The sequence below is a fragment of the Tribolium castaneum genome, chromosome 3, assembly GCF_031307605.1.
Source record: "Tribolium castaneum strain GA2 chromosome 3, icTriCast1.1, whole genome shotgun sequence".
Lineage (NCBI taxonomy): Eukaryota > Metazoa > Arthropoda > Insecta > Coleoptera > Tenebrionidae > Tribolium > Tribolium castaneum.
The window spans coordinates 15,054,828-15,076,846 of NC_087396.1; the positions used below are offsets into that span (position 1 = coordinate 15,054,828).

General features: G+C 37.9%; 7 protein-coding genes across 9 annotated transcripts; 3 read left to right on the forward strand and 4 right to left on the reverse strand.

The window, feature by feature from the left end:
- The first annotated feature begins 2,930 nt into the window (after positions 1 to 2,930).
- On the forward strand, positions 2,931 to 8,752 carry LOC664580 (uncharacterized). Its single transcript, XM_064355954.1, has 4 exons — positions 2,931 to 3,087; positions 3,150 to 3,903; positions 7,771 to 7,829; positions 7,882 to 8,752. Exons 1-4 carry the CDS (start codon positions 3,076 to 3,078, stop codon positions 8,641 to 8,643), a joined length of 1,587 nt encoding a protein of 528 aa, XP_064212024.1. The 5' UTR covers positions 2,931 to 3,075; the 3' UTR covers positions 8,644 to 8,752.
- LOC664581 (sodium-coupled monocarboxylate transporter 2) lies at positions 4,752 to 7,147 on the forward strand. 3 transcript variants are annotated; one of them, XM_015982103.2, is made up of 7 exons: positions 4,752 to 4,992; positions 5,030 to 5,307; positions 5,360 to 5,579; positions 5,620 to 5,760; positions 5,815 to 6,030; positions 6,094 to 6,361; positions 6,414 to 7,147. In XM_015982103.2, exons 1-7 carry the CDS (start codon positions 4,781 to 4,783, stop codon positions 6,831 to 6,833), a joined length of 1,755 nt encoding a protein of 584 aa, XP_015837589.1. In that variant the 5' UTR covers positions 4,752 to 4,780; the 3' UTR covers positions 6,834 to 7,147. The 3 variants fall into 3 exon arrangements, with proteins under 3 accessions (XP_015837589.1, XP_015837590.1, XP_015837591.1); XM_015982104.2 differs by having other exon boundaries at positions 5,893 to 6,030; positions 6,414 to 6,995; XM_015982105.2 differs by lacking the exon at positions 6,414 to 7,147 and having other exon boundaries at positions 6,105 to 6,308.
- Positions 8,753 to 9,599: 847 nt separating the features above from the next.
- LOC103313729 (larval cuticle protein A2B) lies at positions 9,600 to 10,027 on the reverse strand. Its single transcript, XM_008197792.3, has 2 exons — positions 10,016 to 10,027; positions 9,600 to 9,965 (listed from the first exon to the last, which is right to left on the reverse strand). The coding sequence occupies exons 1-2, from the start codon at positions 10,025 to 10,027 to the stop codon at positions 9,600 to 9,602; spliced, it is 378 nt and encodes a 125-aa protein (XP_008196014.1).
- Positions 10,028 to 10,922: 895 nt separating this feature from the next.
- On the forward strand, positions 10,923 to 11,622 carry LOC135265586 (cuticle protein-like). Its single transcript, XM_064355340.1, has 2 exons — positions 10,923 to 11,065; positions 11,114 to 11,622. The coding sequence occupies exons 1-2, from the start codon at positions 11,054 to 11,056 to the stop codon at positions 11,534 to 11,536; spliced, it is 435 nt and encodes a 144-aa protein (XP_064211410.1). The 5' UTR covers positions 10,923 to 11,053; the 3' UTR covers positions 11,537 to 11,622.
- A 1,695-nt stretch (positions 11,623 to 13,317) lies between these two features.
- LOC135265585 (larval cuticle protein A1A-like) lies at positions 13,318 to 14,353 on the reverse strand. The gene is made up of 2 exons (XM_064355339.1): positions 14,229 to 14,353; positions 13,318 to 14,179 (listed from the first exon to the last, which is right to left on the reverse strand). Exons 1-2 carry the CDS (start codon positions 14,238 to 14,240, stop codon positions 13,388 to 13,390), a joined length of 804 nt encoding a protein of 267 aa, XP_064211409.1. The 5' UTR covers positions 14,241 to 14,353; the 3' UTR covers positions 13,318 to 13,387.
- A 1,523-nt stretch (positions 14,354 to 15,876) lies between these two features.
- Positions 15,877 to 16,960, reverse strand: LOC664584 (cuticle protein). The gene is made up of 2 exons (XM_015981578.2): positions 16,811 to 16,960; positions 15,877 to 16,755 (listed from the first exon to the last, which is right to left on the reverse strand). Exons 1-2 carry the CDS (start codon positions 16,820 to 16,822, stop codon positions 15,961 to 15,963), a joined length of 807 nt encoding a protein of 268 aa, XP_015837064.2. The 5' UTR covers positions 16,823 to 16,960; the 3' UTR covers positions 15,877 to 15,960.
- A 457-nt stretch (positions 16,961 to 17,417) lies between these two features.
- On the reverse strand, positions 17,418 to 18,361 carry LOC100141525 (uncharacterized). The gene is made up of 2 exons (XM_001816297.4): positions 18,293 to 18,361; positions 17,418 to 18,236 (listed from the first exon to the last, which is right to left on the reverse strand). The coding sequence occupies exons 1-2, from the start codon at positions 18,302 to 18,304 to the stop codon at positions 17,550 to 17,552; spliced, it is 699 nt and encodes a 232-aa protein (XP_001816349.1). The 5' UTR covers positions 18,305 to 18,361; the 3' UTR covers positions 17,418 to 17,549.
- Between the last annotated feature and the right edge of the window lie 3,658 nt (positions 18,362 to 22,019).

Genomic DNA, 22,019 nt, shown 5'->3' on the forward strand with positions numbered 1-22,019 from the left:
GTAATGGTCATGGCGGTCGCACAATGCTTGTTTTTAACAAATTGCTTAATCCTTTTGGTCGGAATGGGATATGTGAAGGCCGGTCTGAGCTACCGGAGAATGGCCTCAGGAGAGGTTGGTTTCTTCGTCTGGTTTTGTTCTTTTTTGGAATGTTTTACTTTTGTTGAATTTGCTACTGACAGGGGAGTAATCTATGTAAGGCAATGTGGTTTAGCCTGTGCGTAACGACTCCCATTGTCCAAGCTTTAGAAAAGCTCTCAAACTTTGGGTGCCAAAAACCACTGATTAGGTGTATGAAACATCACTTAATAAGTTCAAAGTTTCTGACACAGGTAGTTTTGTTGATTTCTGTTTACTTTAAAGCGTAATTCTGAGGTGTTCATTTGTGACGATCCGGGTGACCGGAGTCCCAGAGCGTTTATCTATTGGTACCGATGAAGTGATAGGAATTCCAAAACGTAAATATAAAATATACAAAATGTGAATTGACGAGATTTCCTGCAGTACTGAAAAAATTGAGGAACTGAAAATTTTAAAATCCGTTGGTTCGAGTGAAGATTTTTCTACCAATGTAATTTTAATAAAACGGAAAGATAAAATTTGTCATACAAATCCGCTATCTTCAGTCTCAGACTGACTATGCTCTCTGTTACAGACAGTTCAATAAAGCAGTCAAGAACATTTTTCAACCTTCTACTACTCTTACCATAAAATGCATCATTACCTATGTAATTTTTAAAATACTAATTTACTTTTTGAAGTATGCTACGTTTAATAATAAATTATCACTAATCACAAAATTAACCTCCGCTTGAAGAACAACAATGGTTGAACCTCAAACCCCGCGGTTTGTCATAGGCCACACCTTAATCTCGGTTTAATTTGGAAAGGCACCGCTTTAATCACCTATTATTATGTTGTAACGAGATTTTCCGAACACCTGTATGGTACGAAATCGGATATATCGTGGACACTTGCGACCCATTTTAATAACCGTTTCAAATGTAAAGCGTACTATAAATCACGAATATTTCAAATGTCTCTTGTAAAAGTCTTATACGTGCGCTTAATTTTCATCGCAGACAATCTCGGGAGTGTCGCGCTGGAAACCTTTTAAGTTTTAATAACAGTTCATGAGTTCATGCGCTACGGCCTTTGACGACAGCATCAGGACCCAACAAACAATTTTTTACAAAAGTGAAAATTACACAATTAGAAATTTATAAGTCCTTGACTTGAGACAGAACTGGACAGCTTCGATGATTTACGAGGGTTTAATAAGTACGGATTGGTTAAAAGTGACCGAATTTTTTCCGCATTGCACAAGACTAAATTGTTCGAAATTGTACTGCGATTATAAAAATACATTTGTAATTTCGAGAACTGTTCGGCCTTTACCAAGGACGGATTTGTAAGATCTAATATTTAACGCTTAATAACGGCGTGCCAACAAATAATTAAATCCTTGGGAGAAACACATTATTATCAAAAGTAAAAAATGAGAAATTTGTTTGGAAGAATTTGATTAATTTTTAGTTTTGCACACTTTTGTGCAATCACACTTTTTTGATTCGAATTCGTTCTTAACTTTCTTCGGGTTCGTGCAATCTATCTTGTGTCACGTAACATCCCACTTAGAAAGGAATGGTGATTTGGTCCTTGTAAGAGATGGTCCAGTGCGTAATACAACGTTCATTATCACTTTCTTCCAGCAAAATTGTTTCATTGTTTAATTATTTATTACCAACACAGTCGAAGCTTTGAGAACAGAAATAAATGACACTTATAATACGGAGAGCGGTAAAATTGTCGTTGTGCGTACATTTAGTGTGAGCGTTGTTAGTTAATTTTAAATTTATACGAGTTCTAAAACACCACGTGGTCTTATTCCGGAGGAAAATCACGGCGATGAATGAGAAAAATAACCGAAATCAATAAGGTCACTTGTTACAAAGTGTGACACTACATCGTTAACATTTCAATTAAAAAAATCTCCGTTCATTAATCGGAAAAATGTTAGTCCCCACAAGTCAAGCGATTGCAACAGCGTCTCACCGTGTTGCAGCCATTAAATGATCCATTTTTGCGCAACTTCTTTCAAAAGATTATATACATTTTTCTATATACCGATCATACGTGTCGACGTAATACAACAATCGCAATTGCACAAGATCGTGATCGGCGAAGTCATTTTTAAAGAATAATTAACAGGACACGTCGGTCGACCTTCGTCCGCAAATCCAGTTCGGCTCCGGAACCGCTCCGGCTTTTTTTCCGGGCTCAAGGAATATCGATTCGGGAATGAGACAAGAGGTCGTAGGTCATACATTAACGGGATTGCGGCACGTGGTTGCGTCATCACGTGCACAACAGACGGACACACCTGCTCGTGATAATTTCTCTTTCGTTAGCCACACATCTGATGACATTAGGGAGCTTTGTTGGTGGATTATCGGCCATGGCCGAGATACACTTATCTTATAATAAATCGATAGATTGTTTATAAATATTGATTTATGGGTTAGTCGACTTTTTCGTAATTGGCTCGCTGGAAGAATAATTCGGGACAGGATGTGGGATCGGCCAATTAGAATTGATGCAACAGTTTACGATAATTCTGAAATGCTGAAAAATGCGACCAGTTACCTACTACTGAACTGAAACCACTGAAAATTAAACAATTTTGTATTTTTTTAAATTTGCTGCTTGGGAGCTTCTGTTTTAGAAGCTTTAATGGATGGAATAGTTGGTAAATGTGAATTAGTAAGACAAAAACTGTTGATTTTTCACTTTTCAAGGCGACCATTTCAGCGGTAATAAAAATTTCGGTCTAACATACTGACATTGGTGAAAAATTGCTTAATAATTATTCGTTATGTAATTGGATCAGTGCTACACTAAGCTCAATATCTGTGATAAACCATCAAAATCTCCCATCAGGATGCCGGCCGGATCGAGCCTCCGGTCCAGTGAAAGGTCCCAAACTCGGCCCGGGCCGTGGGGGCCACACCTCCACTCCAACTATATAAACTTGTGCACCACCCAAGCTCAGCCAGAAACCTAGAACGATCAAACATGGCATTCAAAGTGAGTACTCAGTGCTCAAGTGTCTCAAGTGCAGTGTCTTAACTAACAACCCTCTGTTGCAGTTGTTCGTCTTCGCCGCTTTCGTCGCTGTAGCCCGTGCCGGCGCCCCCTTGGGCTACGCCGCTGCCCCAGCCTTCGGCTACGCAGCTGCCGCCCCCGCTTACGGCTACGCCACCCCTGCCGTCCATGCCGCCCCTGCCATTTCCTACGCCGCTCCCGCTATCGCCAAAGTAGCCGCTCCCGCCATCTCCTACGCCGCTCCCATCGCCAAAGCCGTAGCCCCAGTCGCTTACGCCGCCCCCGTAGCCAAAGCTGTCGTAGCTGAACCCTACGCCCCAGCCCACTACGACTTCGGATACGCCGTCAGCGACCCCCACACCGGCGACAGCAAGAGCCAGCAAGAATCCCGCCGTGGAGATGTTGTCCAAGGCTCTTACTCCTTGGTCGACCCTGATGGTACCAAACGTACCGTCGAATACACCGCTGATCCCCACAACGGTTTCAACGCTGTTGTCCACAGAGAAGGTCTCGCCGTTAAAGCTGTAGCCCCCGTCGCTAAAGTCGCCGCCCCCATCGCCTATGCTGCCCCCGCTGTAGCTAAGGTCGCCGCTCCCGTAGCCTATGCCGCCCCTGTGGCCCACACCTACGCCGCTCCCGTGGCTCACGCCTACGCCGCCCCCGTGGCTCACGCTTATGCCGCCCCAGCTGTAGCCAAATACGCCGCCCCAGCTGTAGCTTACGCTGCCCCAGCTGTAGCTAAATACGCCGCCGCCCCCGCCATCTCTTACGCCGCTCACGCTCCAGCTTACTACCACTAAGTGGTACCGTGAGTGCGATTGAATGTCTGTTCAGATTGTTGATCGTTGCATGTGAATATGTATTTATTTTTGTAGATAGGCCCGAAGGGCCACAATAAATATTTTTACTTTAAAATGAACTGACGTTTTATTTTTTTTAAAAACCTAGTTGAAAAACAATTCTTAAATTCAAATTATTGTTGTTGACAAATTTGTGACACATTCGTAAATAATAATAATAAATATTAATGTTTAAATTAAAAACAGTCTACAATGTTAACCAATTCAAAATTGTTGAATGTTGGATTTGATCTTTGCACAAATGCTAAATTCATTTCAGCGATGAAATCTCATTTCATAAATTAAATTCTTCACATACATATCTAAGAGAATGTAAAAAATTTAAATAGTATAACTTTACAAAGCTTAGGTATATGACAGTAAAAAGGCATATTTAACTTAATTATTTGAAAATACAGAATAATATCCAATTTGTCCATATAGTCTAAACTATAGCTTACAAATCTATAGAGTAAAAGTAAAAACTTGCAATGATTTTTCCGGTCATTTAGGTAGTTACATTACCTCCTATGTAGTCAAGTAATTGTTATAGGTAAAATTAAGCTAATTTCGTACTTAGCGCCATAGTTTGCCGATGCAACGAAATTTTAATTTTAATTTCTTGTTGTTTTTTTAAGTTTTACACTACATACAAATAATACACATTGATGAAAATTAGAACACATTAGGTTCTTATGTCCTTGAATATTCTTATCAAAATTGTTTACCACTTTACATAAATGTACACTTACTTACTGTATTGAAAAATAAATACATGGGTATTTTTTATATTTAAATACTAGTACAATCACAAGTGAAGTAAATACTGCGTCGCGATGAGTGGGAACTCGTCAGAAACCCTAACTAGCATTTCTAAATATTCCTTTCATTGGTACGATTACGTATTTTTTTGTGTCATGTTGTTTATAAGCGTTGCAATTGGAGTATATTACGGTTTTCTTCGAAAGAAAAATTTGACACCTACCGAATATATGATGGGCAACAAGGATATGAAAGGTCTGCCTGTGGCCATTTCTATAACGGCTTGGTAAAACTATGTTTTTGAAAATACTCAAAAAAAATAGTCATATTTCCGGCGTCAATCTTCTCGGAGTCCCTGCTGATGCATATCGCTTTGGTGGCAGCTATTTGCTCGGCGTTATTTCGATGGTATTTGTAATAGCGATCACTATTTTTATTTACGTACCTGTTTTCTTCGAACTGCAAATTACGAGCATTTATGGATATTTGGAAATGAGGTTTGATAAAAAAACAAAAGCAGTGGTGTCTTTTTTGTACATTTGTTGCGAACTGTTTTATCTTCCAATAGTGGTGTACGCTGCTGCTCTAACTCTTTCCGCGGGTAGGTATTCAGTTGTGACAAAACTCAAAATAATCGAAAATGAATTTTTTAGCAACAGGTTTTACAACTAATTTGCAGATAATTATTGTTTGTTGTATTTGTATTTTCTATACCAGTGTTGGTGGACTAAGAGCTGTCATTTGGACTGATATTTTTCAATTTCTCATATTTTTCACAGTTTTTTTAGTTGTTTTTGTGTTGGGAATAAAAACTGAAGGGCTTTTGACGGTTTGGAACAAAACCTTAGAAAGCGGAAGACTTGATATTTTTAAGTAATTAGAAACAAATCGTGATAGTTTAACTTCCTAAAAGTTTGGATTTAGACCTTACGGACCGAAACAATGTTTGGACATCAGTAATTGGATTAACGTTTCATTGGATAGCTCTCAACATTGTTAATCAAGCAACAATTCAGAAAATTTTAACTGTTTCCAGCTTAACTCAAGCAAAATTGTGAGCATTTCTAGAATTTATTTGTTACACCACGTTAACGTTACGCATTGGCAGTACGGTGTTTTACTTCGAATTCTTGTTTGTAATGATTAAAGTAATTTGTGTTATTCTTGGTTTTGTAATATATACAAGGTACAGCAGTTGTGACCCTTTCACAACCAAGCAAGTCGAAAAAAATGATCAGTTGGTACCACACTATGTTATGGACATTGCAGGAAATACTGGTTTACCAGGGATTTTTGTGTGTGGGATTATAAGTGCGGCGTTAAGGCAAGTGTTTCTTTTACCACTTATATTTAATGGATTTAAAAAAAAATATTAATAAGTGTTTAGTACTCTTTCAGCAAACGTGAACGCTATGGCTGGAGTGATATATCAAGATTTTCTCAAAGATTTGATACCTAACGTGTCCGAACGGACAAAATGCAATATCCTAAAATTACTTGTTGTTGCTATAGGTATTTGGTGCATGTGTATAAGTTTTGTTATAGTCCATTCAGAGGGAATTGTACTTTTACAACTAACTTCTAGCGCTGTCTACAGTGGACCAGTTTTAGGAATCTTTACCCTCGGAGTTCTTTTTCCGAGAGTTAATGCTAACGTACTAGGAACATACCATATTATTTTAATAGTAAACTTTTTTCATATCACAGGGAGCTTTCTACGGCGCCATGGTTGGTTTTATTACTATTTTTTTATTGGCAGTACCTTCCAAGTTTTTGCAAAGCCAAGGCAAATTGAAAGTAATACCAAAGCCTCTTTCCACCGATCGATGCAATGTTTTAAACCACACTTTCATTCCTACTTCGCCACTTGTTACGACGGATTCATACACAATTTTTAAAATTACACCTTTCTGTTATACATTCATTGGCGCGAGTGTAACACTGATTGTAGGACTAGTAATCAGCTATTTTACAAAATGTGAGCATCTTCCAAACGAAGCACTGTTAAGTCCAGTTACACGATTTATTTTGACGAGACGAGTCAGAAAAGCCGAAGCTTCATACACTAATGTTGAAGAAGCGTTAAAACAGTTACAACAAGCAGAAACAAAAGATGTCGACTCTTAAACTAAGTGTTTGATTTAAAAATGTAAACAAATGAAAAAGTGTCTTGCTTTCTTGTTGCGTCGGTCGCAATCTGTATGGTTGGTTATCTATCTTAAGCTAATATATTGCAAGCGATTTTTCTGTCTGTAAATGTTAATAATAATAAATTAGTGCGTATCATAAGCGTTTCCAAAGGGGAAGAAGGGAGGTAGGCTACACAATTTGTAGTGATATAATGTATACTGTAGTATACTGCGATATATTATTATTAATATTTAATAACATGAATATTTAACAAAGTATAATAAAATGTGTCTTATCCCTAATACATAGTACCATTAGTTTTTTTTTAATTATTTTATTTTAAACGTTATGTAGATAGTAGATAATAATAATAATAATAATAATAATAATAATAATAATATATAAAAATAATATAACTGGAAAAGCATTGTTTATTCCTAATAGTGTTTAAAACTCAGAAAAAAAATGAGACACTGTACATATTTTCGATTATTTTTATTGGCCCTTTCCCATTACTTTTTACAACTGCGATGTTTCGAAATCTGGTTCAATGAACCACCCATCAAAAAGTTCACGATTAATTTAAATATAAATGTAAAAATCTAGTAAAACATGATAAAATGGAATTAATAATAATTACAATTTTAATTACGATTTTTCATTGGGCCTATTAACTTCGTGTGAACACTCATTAAAGTCATAAGAATCAATTTATTACGATCAGATCTTGTTACAAAATTGCATATACACATAACTTAACCTTTTGGTGACCGCTCAGTTACGTAAACCCTTTTAAATTGATACACTTTTCAAGCCCGATGTGTCCCGTTTTGAAAAGAATGCTCTGGTTCAACTTGTTTTACACATTTCTGGTTTAGGGTCCTGTAAATTGGCAATAACCACACCTACCAGTCTTTAGTATAAAAATTGCTAGTCTTTTTGATGACAACGCACTTCGAAGACAACAACCACTACAACAAGATGGCTTTAAAAGTGAGCGCCCTCGAAGTGTAGTAAAATGTGCTAACAGTGTTTTTAATTCCAGGTTATTGTTTTCTCAACACTTCTGGCAATTGCCCGTGCTGGTGCTCCAGCTCTCTCGTACGCCGCTGCTCCTGCCATCTCTTACGCCGCCCCCGCTGTAGCTCCCGTCGCATACGCCGCCCCCGCTGTAGCTCCCGTCGCATACGCCGCCCCCGTTGCCAAAGCCGTCATCGCTGAACCGTACGCCCCAGCTCACTACGACTTCGGTTACGGCGTTAACGACCCTCACACTGGCGACAGCAAAACCCATCAAGAATCTCGTCGTGGAGACGTCGTCCAGGGAGCTTACTCGCTAGTTGATCCTGATGGAACAAGACGTGTTGTACAATACACCGCTGACCCACATAATGGTTTCAACGCTGTTGTGCACAAGGAGCCCTTGGCTGTTAAAGCTGTAGCTCCTGCTGTGGCCCCCGTGGCTTATGCTGCTCCTGTGGCTAGAGTCGCTGCTCCAGCCGTCGCCGCCTATGCCGCCCCTGCAATTCACAGCTATGCTGCTCCTGCTGTAGCACCGGCGGTTGCCACCTACGCGGCCCCAGCGATTCATAGCTATGCTGCTTCAGCTGCATATGCAGCTCCTGCAGTACACAGCTATGCTGCTCCTGCTGTTGCTGCTTATTCCGCACCTGCAGTTCATAGCTATGCGGCTCCTGCTGTAGCTGCATACGCTGCTCCTGCAGTACATAGCTACGCTGCGCCTGCAGTAGCTGCTTATGCAGCTCCAGCCGTGCATGGCTATGCTGCTCCAGCTCTTCTTCACTAACTTTGTGAAAAATCTATTGTGATTTTGTAGTCAATTAACAAACTGTCTCTATTTTTAGAGATAATGCTCATTTAATACTTTATATTTAATAAATATATTTTAAAAAATACCATTGTCTGTTTTTTTTACAAATAACTACATAGTAACATGAATACAACATTTGAAAGGAACAAAATATAAAAAAAAACTTTTAACAAAACTCAGAATACGTGTGTCTACCTACCTAAATGTAAAGTTAGAAATTTAAATTAAATTCTTTATTATTACGTTCAATAAGCTACAGTAACAAATAAATAAGTATTAAAACTTTTCAATTCAATAAGTAAAAGTAGTGTTCAATGTTTTTTATTTTCTCTGTTGGAACTATTAGGATATTTAAACCACAATACGCAAAACACACCCGATTTAGGTACTTTATTTGTTTAAGACTTGCTGTTTAGCCTTCAGTGGTATCAAAACCATAATTATGCTGGCCAGTTCATTAGTGACTTTTTTCCTCATTTATTTTTAATTATTAAAGTTTTTTTTGTTCCATTGTGTAGGAGTATTTAATTATTTCGGCTCGCGAATTGTAGGAGTTGCAATTAGGTTTGTGTAAAACTAGCTAATAAATAATGTAGTTTCAACAATCTTCAGGGAGGCGTCATCGCCACCGCAATTCCAATCATTCTCGTTACTCAATTTCGAACCGGTTTGCTTTAAAAAAGTGACACCATTTTTTCACAAGTATGTAGCAAACCGAAATTTGAGAAATTAATTCGAAACAGTCTCAATGATCTATAAATCTGGTATAATGTCAATGTCGAGAGTTGTGCTAAACATGCTCTTCCTTACAGTTCAGTTTTGCTTGGGCAAGTCCATAAATTTACTAATTTACGATCGAACCGAGAAACTGGTAGTATAATTAGTTATAAATTACAAAATAAACTTTATTTAAAGAAAATATAACAACAGGTTTAGTAATAATCGTTACTGTTAACAAACAATTTATTATTAAGAATCTCCTTCCGGACTTCAGCCTTGAAACCACTGATTGGATCAGCGTAGTAATCCACTATGCGCCTCGTTCCATCAGGTTCGATCAAAGAGTAGCTTCCTTGGACAACATTACCGTGACGTACTTCAACTTGACTTTTCCTATCACCCGAATAGGGATCTTGCACTTGGTAGTTAAAATTATAATGCGGTCTCGTTGTTGCTGGTTCTTGAATTACTGCATTTACGATTTTACTGGCTGAGGGAATGCGAACTAAGTGCGAATAAGGCAAGTTTTCCGCTTCAGCAACACTAAGATGGATTAATGAAATAGCTAACAGTATTTTCTAAAAAAATAATTTATGTTTGCAAAGGAAAAACTCAGGACGTTACTTACTTTAAGTGCCATGATCGAATAAGAATGCCTGACTTAAGCCGTGCTTATTTATAGTAAAGTGAGGAGTGCCGTCTGTGAGAAATCTTGTCTTCAAGAGTTAAATAACAATATTTTAACTAATTACGATTATATGTAGACCAGTGACTTGCTAACCGGGACAAGACGACAAACTCGTTTCATCGTGTGACATAACTTTTTATTGAACACATTTTATGTTTAGTGGGAGGATTTGCCAAGTAAGGCAAACGAATTTTGCACCATCCCATTGCTCGCTACAGAAGATTTACAAAATGATTTTTTTGAGTCTAAACATAAGTATAAAAAATAAGTCATTTAAATAAGCATTTGGTTTTTGATATTATTTCGCACTTCATTTATATCTTGGCACAAGGTTACAATATTAAAATGTCGCAGATCGTCTAATATATTTGAGGTAATCTGGTAGCATCCAGCGACCATCATTCGGAGAAAGGGAGGCCAGTTTAAACCCTGCATGCACCTATTTTTTGGGGTTCAACTCCAGATGTGGGACTGTGGTACCATCCTACTAAAAACTGACCATGAAATTAAAAAATACCAAATTACCACAAATGGAAAACGTTCTTTTAAATGTTAAGCAACAACAATGAGTTATGATTTTTGCGATTGTGGGCCAAATTTTTTCGAATTTGGTGATAAGTAACATTCACATTTTTTCGTAAATACCTAACATAGCTAGTTCAATGTCGTTACTATTAATCAATTAAGAAAGAAGGTAACTACAATAATAAATTAGTTTTTGATGGTCTTTGACAAAAATGTAAAGCTATCATGTATTAACACATTTATGGATTTTGAGAATAAATTATAATAGAAATAGCCAATTAAGTACTTCGTGATTTATGAATTGTGCACGCTCCTAAAATTTTGTATTTGTTCCGTGTTAATTTAACCAAAAAATTTGGCAAATTGGTGGGGACCACTCCTCCAAAAACCAGGTATAAAAGCGAAAACATCTTCAAAGTCACACACATCGCCCCAAAATTAAACCGAGCAACAATGGTGTTTAAAGTAAGTGTGATTCCCAAATTTTTATACGATTTTAGGATGATTTTTTAGCTTGTCGTTTTGGCTGCTTTTGTGGCCGTAGCAAAAGCTGGAGTGCCTTTCGGTTATTCAGCCCCGGTGGCACACGTAGCCGCTCCCGTCGCCTACGCCGCCCCCATACCCAGAACCATCATCGCCGAACCCTCAGCTCCGGCCCATTACGACTTTGGATACGCCGTAAACGACCCTTTGACTGGAGACAGCAAAAGCCAACACGAGATCCGACGTGGCGACGTCGTCCAAGGAAGTTACTCCTTGGTCGATCCTGACGGTACCAAGCGTACCGTGAACTACGCCGCTGATCCCCATAACGGCTTTAACGCTGTAGTCCACAAGGAACCTCTCGCTGTTGCTCCTATAGCCCCAGTGGCTAGGATCGCCGCCCCAGTCCATGCATACGCAGCTCCGGCTTTGCATCACGCCTCATACTATTAAAAATGATTTGTTGATAGACAAATTATTACTAATTTTGTTTTTTGTAATATCAAAAAGTGAAATAAATTTTTTTCATTTGTTTTGAAGAGTTGGGTGTTATTGAAAGTGAGAATTGATTGATAATCGCCGATGAGTGGGTTGTGCCCGGAAATTGTTTCGAACGCCTTGACCCTACGAGATCGTAACATAAATATCGAGTCAAGGATCCGCTTCTTGAGTTTTGAGACGTAATTTGTCTGGGAACACGGATATTTTGGTCATTAAATGGGCTAGGACCTTCAGTACTTTCGACCTCGTCAGTTTTATAAAAAAAAAATTATTAAATATCTGTGTGCTGTTTCAAAACTATAAAAACGTCAACGTCGCATTTTCTCTCAAAATTAGCGGTTATTTATTATATATGTACTTCAAAAAATAATAGCTAATGTAATTTAATAATGTCAATAAGAGGTCAATCATTAATTATTTTACAATTTTATCAATCATATTTATAAAAATAATTTGGTAAAATGCATTCTTAGTGTTTTTATAATTTTGAAACAGCTAATATAATAGCGGTGTTCAATGCTATAACGAAATAAGTCCAATTTTAGTGATTTTGAGAAAACTATAATATGCTGCAAAATGCTACAAAATCTTCTCTTTGAAATGCAATAATTGGTTTTGCTCAAGGCTGGTTTATTTAAATGTTATTAAATAATTCTGTTATAACACTGAAAATTTGTAAACGTTTATTCAGTGCAATAATGAGATAAGTCTATCAATCGCTTCTTCTCTACAAGTCTACAAATTAATATTAAAGGTACAGTAACATAAAAACTTATAAATTAAATCTGACTTTTCATAAATTTAAAGACAGTATTTTTTATTGTAATGATTTTATTAAACAATAAAATAATACTTCGTTCTGACTCTTAGGTCTAAAAAAATTACTAATTAGACGTCACTTTTAAAAGACTGTTGTAAAAATTTCGTTAATTTCTGATGGAGAAAGTATAAAAAAATAAATATTTTTAAAGATTGCTACCCCTAATGTTTTGTTCGCTAGAACGTTGGCTTTAGTACCTGTAAATATACTTATTTACATTAAAAATAATCTATTTTCAAATTTAGAGCTCAGAAAGAATGTTTACAATTTTTTATCACGAGCTCCCGGATTTATAAGTTATGTGGAAGTAAAGTTTTAGAAAAAAGAAGAGAAAAGACAGTATTGACATTGGATGGACAAATCTTTAATGGGTTAAAAATTAAAGAGCTTTTAATTTTAAAAAAACTTAGGTCCACTTCTTAGTCCAAACAAGATCAAAGAAATAAATTCTGTTTCACATTTCTCCAATTTGCGTTTTATACTAACTTTTATATATTTATTTATCAAACAATGTTCTAACGATATTGTTGTATAGTTTATGTTGTCTTTTAGTTACTACCAAAAAAACCATGTCACTCTAATTTGCAAAACAAATTTGCAAATTATCAGCAAAGTTCAGACTTTTGTAACTGAAAATTCGTCTAATGGACTTATTTCGTTATGGTACTGAACACCCCTGTTACTATATTTTTATTAATAGTCATTTATTTAACGAGTTTAAGTGTAAATCGAACGCTTTAATTAACGAGTGGGTTGTTAAACCACGAGTGAAAATGAGTGGCTTATCAATTTTATCATTCTCTTTCGTTGTGCTACAAAACCATTCGTGCCAGAAACTTATAAAACTCGTATAATAATAAACTATTTTTAGAAAATATTTTAGGTTCGGTAGGTAAATCAAATACTATTGGAATTAATGTTTCTAATTTCTCATTTAATTATTTGTACAAACTTCAAATAACCAACAACAGTCTTAACAATATTTAAAGAAGAGCTTTAGAGTAGCCCAATCCAGCGGAATATCCTAACCCTCCAGCATATCCCAAGCCTCTGGCGTATCCCAAACTTCCAGCGTATCCCAAACCTCTAGCGTATCCCAAACTTCCAGCGTATCCCAAACCTCTAGCGTATCCCAAGCCTCTGGCGTAACCGAAACCACTGTATCCAACAGCGGGGGCGGCGTAATGGGCGACAGCAGGGGCGGCGTAATGGGCAACTGCAGGGGCGGCAAATCTGGCAACGGGGGCGGCTACAGCAACGGGAGCGGCAACTCTAGCAACAGGGGCAGCTACAGCAACGGGAGCGGCGACTCTGGCCACGGGAGCAACGGCAACAGGAGCAGCCAAAGGCTCCTTGTGGACAACAGCGTTGAAACCGTGAATGGGGTCGGCGGCGTATTCGACAACACGTCTGGTGCCATCAGAGTCAATCAAAGAGTAAGCGCCTTGGACAACGTCCCCACGGCGAGACTCGTGCTGGCTCTTGCTGTCTCCAGTGTGGGGGTCGTTGACGGCGTATCCGAAGTCGTAGTGAGCTGGGGCATAGGGCTCGGCGACTACGGCTTTGGCTACGGGGGCGGCGTACGTTACTGGAGCTACAGCTCTGGCAACAGGGGCGGCGTAAGCAACTGGGGCTATGGCTCTAGCCACGGGGGCGGCGTAAGCAACGGGGGCTACGGCACGAGCGATGGGGGCGGCGTAGGAGAGGGCGGGAGCGGCGTGAAGAGCGGGAACGCCAGCACGGGCCAAAGCCAAAAGGGTTGAGAATACAACGAACTAGAAATCACAGTTAGTGAACTTGTGAAACAAATGTAGATTCACTTACTTTGAATGCCATGTTGCTTACTTTGCCACCAACTGTTGAGTGTGCAGAATGGGTGCAATTTTTTGATTTTTATACAAAATTTATTAAGGTGTGGTTGCAACAGTTGTGTTGCAACCCCGATCCTGATAAATAGTTTCTGGTAAAACGGGTTGAAATTTATGTTGGTGTACAATTGCATTAATATTTTGCGTATTGCAGTTTGCTACCATTCAAGGTTCCGGTTTTTGGGACTGACCTTTAAGGGTTTTGTAAGAATGTTCTTGTTTTGGAGTTACGTCCGATTCTAGTTTACCCAGATACCTACATTCTCTTTCGGTTCTTTGACACTTTGTTATTATAAAATTCTGGTGTTTGACCTTTGTGTAAAACAGTTTTTTTGTCGCAAAAATCTCACAGCTCGCATTAACACAAATAAGTCCTGGAAGAATAGGTAATGTGTTTGTTTCTTCAGAAAGTTAGAGAATCTAATTTGTTTTCTTGTGTTTACATAATACGGGTTTATCATTCTAGATATGCAAAAATGCATCGTACAAAATAATAAAAAAAAACTCTTGTTTTTTTTTTAAAGTAACATCAACAATTTTTCTTTCTTACCATTTCTAAGTAATTTAAATTAATATCTGTTTTGACTAATTCTGTCGGAAACTGAATCTACGTACAAACATAAACTATACAAACTCGTATCAACAATGAGGATTATATTTCGCTGAACACATAACACACATAAGGACATAATTTATGCTAAATTCTAAAAGAACAGTTTCTAGAGTCTTTAGATATTCTATATCCTATGGATGTTTGTACTTAACAAGCAATTTGTTAAACAAATTTTTCTGAAAAAACATATTGAACTATCACACTAGTTTACAAAATATAATTTTTTGTGTAGTTCTGACAACTTAATAAATGTTGTTTTGTTTTTTTTATCAAGTTTAAGCAGAATTTGTTCAATAGATCGCATTTCTAGTAACTTTGTTAAAAACTACCCATTTGTTGTATACTTCAACGTATTATGTCTCTACTTAAGACTTAAGGCTTCTAATTGTGCTTGTAAATTATCTGTCAAATATAGATTATGGAAAATTAAGTGTAAAATTGATGAGAAAACGTAGGTTTGCAGTATGAATTAATTATGTACATGTCAAGGAAGGTAGGCAGCTAGCAGTATTTATTTTCTGAGTGTCACTAAAACTGGAAACACCCTGTATGTATTGCGTTTTATTGCTAGTTCCTGATGCGATACTTTTCTCAGTCTGTTTACTAGACTCGTATAAGAGAAATTTTTAGGATGTGACAAATTTATAGAGAATTTTTCTTAAATAAATTTATTTTCTTTGAATAAAAAAATATTACACAATGTAATTTACTGTAACTTTGTTATTTATTTGATGTTGGAATGATTGTTATGAAAAAATCGCTGACTTCAAGGAATATTTTCGCCTGAGCATGTGTTGGGTTCAAGTGATTATTGTTGGCGTCTCAGTCTGGGCAATTATTTTGTTTTCAGTCTCAACTCTTCCTTGTATTTGTGTATTTTGTTTTGTTGTCCTTTTTTTACTAGTTATTCATAGTTGAGTTTTTGTTCAGTAACTAATTAATTAGCAACTTATTTTAAAAATTATTTTTTGAAATAAAATAAATCCGGGAATTATTTTCTATTTTTTATTATAAGAAAATATTATAAAATTTTCCTCCAAAAACTGAGGTATCAATGACTATTTAAAACATCTATTTAACCAAGAAGAGCTTTGGAATATCCCAATCCAGCGCTGTAGCCGTATCCACCGGCGTATCCTAAACCTACAGCTGGGGCAGCGTAGCTGTGGATAGTAGGGGCAGCGTAACTGTGAATAGCTGGGGCAGCATAGCTATGGACAGCTGGGGCAGCATAATTGTGGATAGCTGGTGCGGCGTAGCTGTGAATGGCTGGAGCAGCATAAGTGTGGACAGCAGGGGCAGCATAAGTGTGGACAGCAGGGGCAGCATAAGTGTGGACAGCAGGGGCAGCATAAGTGTGGACTGCTGGGGCGGCGTAGGTAGCAATAGCGGGAGCAGCAACTTTAGCTACAGGGGCGGCGTAAGCTACTGGGGCTACAGCAGGAGCCACAGCTTTGACAGCTAAAGGTTCCTTGTGAACGATGGCATTGAAACCGTTGTGGGGGTCAGCGGTGTATTCGACGGTACGTTTGGTACCATCAGGATCGACCAGAGAGTAAGCACCTTGGACAACATCTCCACGGCGGGATTCGTGTTGGCTCTTGCTGTCACCAGTGTGCGGGTCGTTGACACCGTAAGCGAAGTCGTAATGGACTGGGGCATAGGATTCAGCCACTACGGCTTTAGCAATTGGGGCGGCGTAAGCCACGGGAGCGACGGCTTTGGCGATGGGAGCGGCGTAGGAAACAGCAGGAGCGGCAGCGTAGGAAACAGCGGGGGCGGCGGCGTAGGAAATGGCGGGGGCGGCAGCGTAAGAAAGGGCTGGGACGCCGGCTTTAGCCAAAGCCAAAAGGGTGGAAAATACGACGAACTGCAAATAAATAAATAATAAAATAAATGTTAATTTAGCTTGGAAGCTGACTTACTTTGAATGCCATGTTGTTCACTTGAGATTTTGATTTCGAGTGTGATTTGATCGAAATAAGAATCAATTTTTATATGTGTCCCACAAAAGGCGTGGTCCACACCCACTGATGCTGTAATAATAACCAGAAAATAGTAATTTCTGGTAAATCAAGTTACGTTCGAGTTTTTTGCTTAAGAATTGCATTTGTTTCTATTATTGTAATAATTATAAAGATTTCGTAAAGTTTTTTATGACCTGATCGCCTGATCCAAATACTTTCGCTCTTAATTTTGTACTCACCGAAGTATTTAGTTGTCTTTGCCCAAATATATATTTTTTTAATTTTTTGCAATGGCAAAAAAGTATGAAACCTTTTAGATGTTCTATTATTAGGTTGTGAAACATATTGGGAAGAAAATTCATTTCATTATTTGGTCATGATCATGACATATAAACGTATCTAGATTGTACTCACAAGATTTTCGATGTGGTAATAATGAATTCTAATCGCAGAATTATTACAGTTTCACAACCGAATATTTGATCACTGCCAAGTAGGTAGTTATCTATACTTTTAAGAAAAAAATTTGAAAACACAATTTTCAATGTAGAATAAATTAAAGAAAAACTGATAAAAAGTATTGTATTTATTATAACAAAATTGGTACATCGGCTAAAATATAGACAGACACAGTAATCGACGCAATTACAAAGTGCTTTATTTTTACTACAGTTATTAAGTTACATTAGAAAAGTCTTTAAATTCTCAAATAGTTGAAAGGTGAGGCTACACCGTAGGGATGGTAGCCGTAAGCGTGATTGTAGTAAGGTAACCCAGTGTAGGGAAATCCGCTGTAAGGCAAATAGCCGCGAAGTCCTCCGGGATAAACGTACCCTCCAGCCACAGGAACGGGAACTAGACGAAGAGGATTGTACGATTCATGATATTGACCGTCATCATCATGCCCATCTTCACGAGCTACTCTATAACTTCCATCGTCATGGCCTTCCTCTTCGTGGCTTGGGTGGTAGCTACCATCATCTCCTTCATTGTGTTGTTCGTGATGGTAACTCCCATCATCTTCCCCTTCAGCGTGCATTTCATAGCGGGCTTTGTTGTAACTACCTTCTTCTTCACCTTCGTGGTGGTAGCTGCCGTCGTCTTCACTTGGAACTACAGTGGTGTGCACTTCTTCGTGGTGTTCTTCATGGTGTTCCTCGTGGTGTTCTCCTTCCTCGATGTTTGCAACGAAACCGTTTGCGTCATCAGCGGTGTAGTGAACAGTGCGGGTAACTCCATTGGCGTCTACGACGGTGTAACTGCCTTTGATGACGTTGCCATCGGCAATTTCTTTCCTGCTGTGTGAGTTAGAAACGTCGTATGAAAAATCGTAGTTGGCAGGGATGGCTTCAGAAAAAGCTACAAGAGCCAAGAATAGAACTGCCTGAAACAAAAAAAAAAAACAATAAATTGTAAACAGTATTGTAAAAACTGTCTTACTATGATTGCCATTGTTTGAGATCTTGTGTTGGTCTGATTTTTTTACATGAGTTTCGGGTTTATATAGGTGTCATTTTTAGAATAATTTTCCGTTATGATTTTTTAATTGTTAAAAGGAGCTAATTGTATTGTTGCTTCATAGATGACACGTCCGATAGAGAAAAGTAATGAGAAATACATGGATTCCTAAAATTCGTATTTAATTGACTTTGAATTTGAAAGTCGAAGCAACATTTAAAAAACGTTAAATATAGTACAGCCATTAATAATCTTATTTCACACTTTTGACACATTTTTTATTTTTCAAAATCAATCTAATAGTGCCTTAGCTCTTAATTAATTCCGACTGTGAAAGTTTCTCGTATACAATTTTGCACCCAAGAGCTTAGCATTTTCTAAATCCGCTTTGTTCCATTTTTTAAACAGGTTTGGCTGTTCTTAATGGTTAAGGTCAGTGAAAATTGAAACGCTTTTCGCCAAATATATTTTTTATAAATTTGAATCGTTACATAACAGGACTTGTGTGACTTCCTGATTTGCTGTCCATAGCAAAGGATGCAAATGTTAGCTTATTTCGGAGAGAATGGGAATTAAAGAATTAAATTTTTCATTTTCAGCGTATGACGTTGAAAAAGCACTACGAGATGATCGGAATGATTTATGCGGTCCCATTCCTGCGAGAGCAATAATTTATTTACAATGGCCATAGCCCTGAAAAGCGGGACTCGGAACGCGGAAATATTAAAAAAATGAGAAAAAACACACACCGAGCGGATTAATTTTAAATATAATAAAAACTGAACAATACACATTCTCCAACATCACGGATCAGTCGTCCGCAAAACATAAATCTCAAATCTGAATCTGAAAAACGAGGATAATTTCAATAACCACTACGTGCCGTTGGCAGAAAACTTTTAAAAATGATCGCAGGAATACGGTGTACGATTTATATTCGTCGGACGGTATAATAGTGTCCGTGCTTCTGTCCGGTTCTATATTTTTTTCAATGGCCACCAGTCAATGTCGCCGCCAGATTTCTGATTTGGATAAAGTCCTGCAGACAAGCTACCCTTGCGATTCCGCTGACCGCAGGATTTTGGTCGCGTCGCAGGAAAGTGCTTATTACTGTAGGCAACTTAGCACGCAAGCTCGTAGTTTTAATTGCCTACTCATTAAAATGCTTATAATTCCAGTAGCGGCTCGTCAACAAATCCAAAAATTTGACTAAAATATAAAATTATATTTTAGAAATTTTATTTACGTGTATTAGTAGATAAAGATGGGTAATTTAACTTATGCCCTAGATATCGATTTTCCTACCTGCCGCAACCCTCTCTATCCCGAGACAACCCCCTAGGAAAATATCGGATCTTTCATCAGATAAACGCTTTCAATCAAACGCACTCTTTCGACGTCGTACCTGTTCCCCACACTCACCCTTATCTCGAGGGTTGTGTATGCATTGCGTGGGAGCTGCGGTCTCCACGGCGATCTGATAAGCCCCTCGGCGCTGGCTTATTATGTAACATATTGTGATACAAATCGGCCGATATTCAATCTCTCTATTAACCTTACAAGTTCATCCCCGGATAATTGCCATTGTCCAACGAACAACGACTGCTACAAAAGATCGCTTTTTGCTGTAGGTATTTTGTGACAGTTTGTCAAAATGATGGGCGCGATAAGGCCGTGTTTGCGTTTCGAGGGTGAGCTAGTGGTTTTTGGTTTCGAAAGAGGCACCTGTTGAAGTTGGGAGATAGGTCTTGCAACTGTTGTTATTTGACCAAAGTATTAAAAAAAAAGATATATCTTAGGTAGATGGAAAATGCCACAAATTATTGATAAAAACACTCGAAATTAACGTTTTGTTTGACTGTCATCGAAGGGTTTGGCGGTATTGACCTAGTTGTTTGGATCTCAGTGTATTTATTTAGCGAGCCGATGTTTAAGCAGCAGTAAAAACTGATAGAATCGCTTGTCTTTGGAGTCATGAGCAGAGCCGGGCGGCGGTGCGGTGGCCGCCCCCGGCGCACTCCTCCGTCGACGATACCGTAAAATTACAAATGAGATGAAGTTTCCAAGACGATCTTGTACAATGGGTGAGCTATTTGTGAAGTCATTCCGCGCGGCCGGCTCCATTGTGGTGGCTCCTCCGTCCCGGACTTTTATGCACAATTACATGAAATTGTCTCTTTGAATCCGGGGACAAAGGCCGGTATGCGAAAGGTTATATGTAGAATAAAAGAAGGGGATAATGACGGCGAGGTGCTCTAAGATCGCGGCTGCAGGAATTTAATTAAGCGCGGATTACGAGCGGGCCGGCAGCGGCGGCGGCAACGCCGGCAACACTCCCCGTTTTTTCGCAAGGTGAGCTCGATGTGTCGACGGCGGAGCTGACGGTGGCGACGGCGGAGGATTAATTTAAAGTTTGCCAGTTACAATGCGATATCGGCCATTGTGCCTGATTACAATAGAATTGTGACTTTGCATAGATATACGTTCGCCAACAATGCCGAAACTGGCAGCATGAAATTCAATTAATTCTGTCTACTCTGCATACATATCAAGTTTGAAGTTATTGTGTATTCATTCAGTTTCGCAATTTAAACGAGGATTTATTAAGATTGTAATTGAATTTGATAGCGTTCGTTCCAACTTTTATTAAAAAGTGAAATCGCGATGAGGAACGATCTTACTCCATTTTATATTGTATACACATTTTATTAAATGTTTGAAGTCAAGCTGACTCGAGCTCGGAAAAGCTTAATTAAAATTAACATTTCAATAATACGGCGACAGCTTATACCAGAAGACGTTTATTATCTTGATTGACTTATTGCTAAAAATACTTCACTGAAATTCACTAAAATTAATTTTGATTTCTAAGAAGATTTGAAACTATTAAGATTTGAATCACAAAAAATAGAGAGTTCAATAATTTCAGTTGTTACAAAAAACTCCAAACAAAAATGTTTGCTTTAATTTTTGCAATAAGTAGGTATACTTATACATAGGTATAATAAGTTGTACAGCCAGGGACAAATACAATCTGCAATGACACCCCAGTCGTATGAAACCTAATTTGAGAGGACGAAACCCAAATTGTTGATCTAGGTAACAGTTTACAGAAATTAAAATTTAATTCAGAATTAAACTAATTCGCAATAAGATGCCATTTATTTTGCATTGACCAACGTCAAGCTTTATTTTTCAAATACAGACTGATCTGTTGGCAACAGATTAAAAAATATTTTTTTTCTTAATTTGCATACCAACCGAATTCGTTTTTCTTGACACCTATTTGACGAACAACCCCACAAGATTGTTGAATTGTTGTTAAATGGAAGCGTAGTGCTTTGTTATCCTTTAAATTCTTTGTTGCCAATAGACGAATTTTTTCTGGTTCACTCAGTAGTACCTACCTAATGTTTCACACCGATAAATACACCTCGTGACTTTTTTTTAAACTTTATTAAATGCAAAAGACCAACATAGCAAAAATATTTGAATAATAAATTGACAATAAAGATATGATTTTAAAAAATTGCTCCACCCAGAAAAAAATAAAAACTGATGACATAATATTTATAGGAAATTAGAGTTCTGTCTAGTGTCTTAAGAGCAGTTAAATCCGCAATAATTTTAATCCGCAACTAAATGCGCGACCAAATTGAATCAATGTGGTTTACAAAATTAAATTTATCAGCGCTTTTATTTCATATAA

What these genes read in the sequence shown, in the direction of transcription:
- LOC664580 (XM_064355954.1), top strand. An exon ending in CGCTCCAGCTTACTACCACT is followed by an intron (nt 3,904 to 7,770) that starts AAGTGGTACCGT and finishes AAAAATTGCTAG; the next exon opens with TCTTTTTGATGACAACGCAC. An exon ending in ACAACAAGATGGCTTTAAAA is followed by an intron (nt 7,830 to 7,881) that starts GTGAGCGCCCTC and finishes TTTTAATTCCAG; the next exon opens with GTTATTGTTTTCTCAACACT.
- LOC664581 (XM_015982103.2), top strand. Translation starts at nt 4,781, where the DNA reads ATGAGTGGGAACTCGTCAGAAACCCTAACTAGCATTTCTAAATATTCC. An exon ending in GCCATTTCTATAACGGCTTG is followed by an intron (nt 4,993 to 5,029) that starts GTAAAACTATGT and finishes CAAAAAAAATAG; the next exon opens with TCATATTTCCGGCGTCAATC. An exon ending in TTCCGAGAGTTAATGCTAAC is followed by an intron (nt 6,362 to 6,413) that starts GTACTAGGAACA and finishes TTCATATCACAG; the next exon opens with GGAGCTTTCTACGGCGCCAT.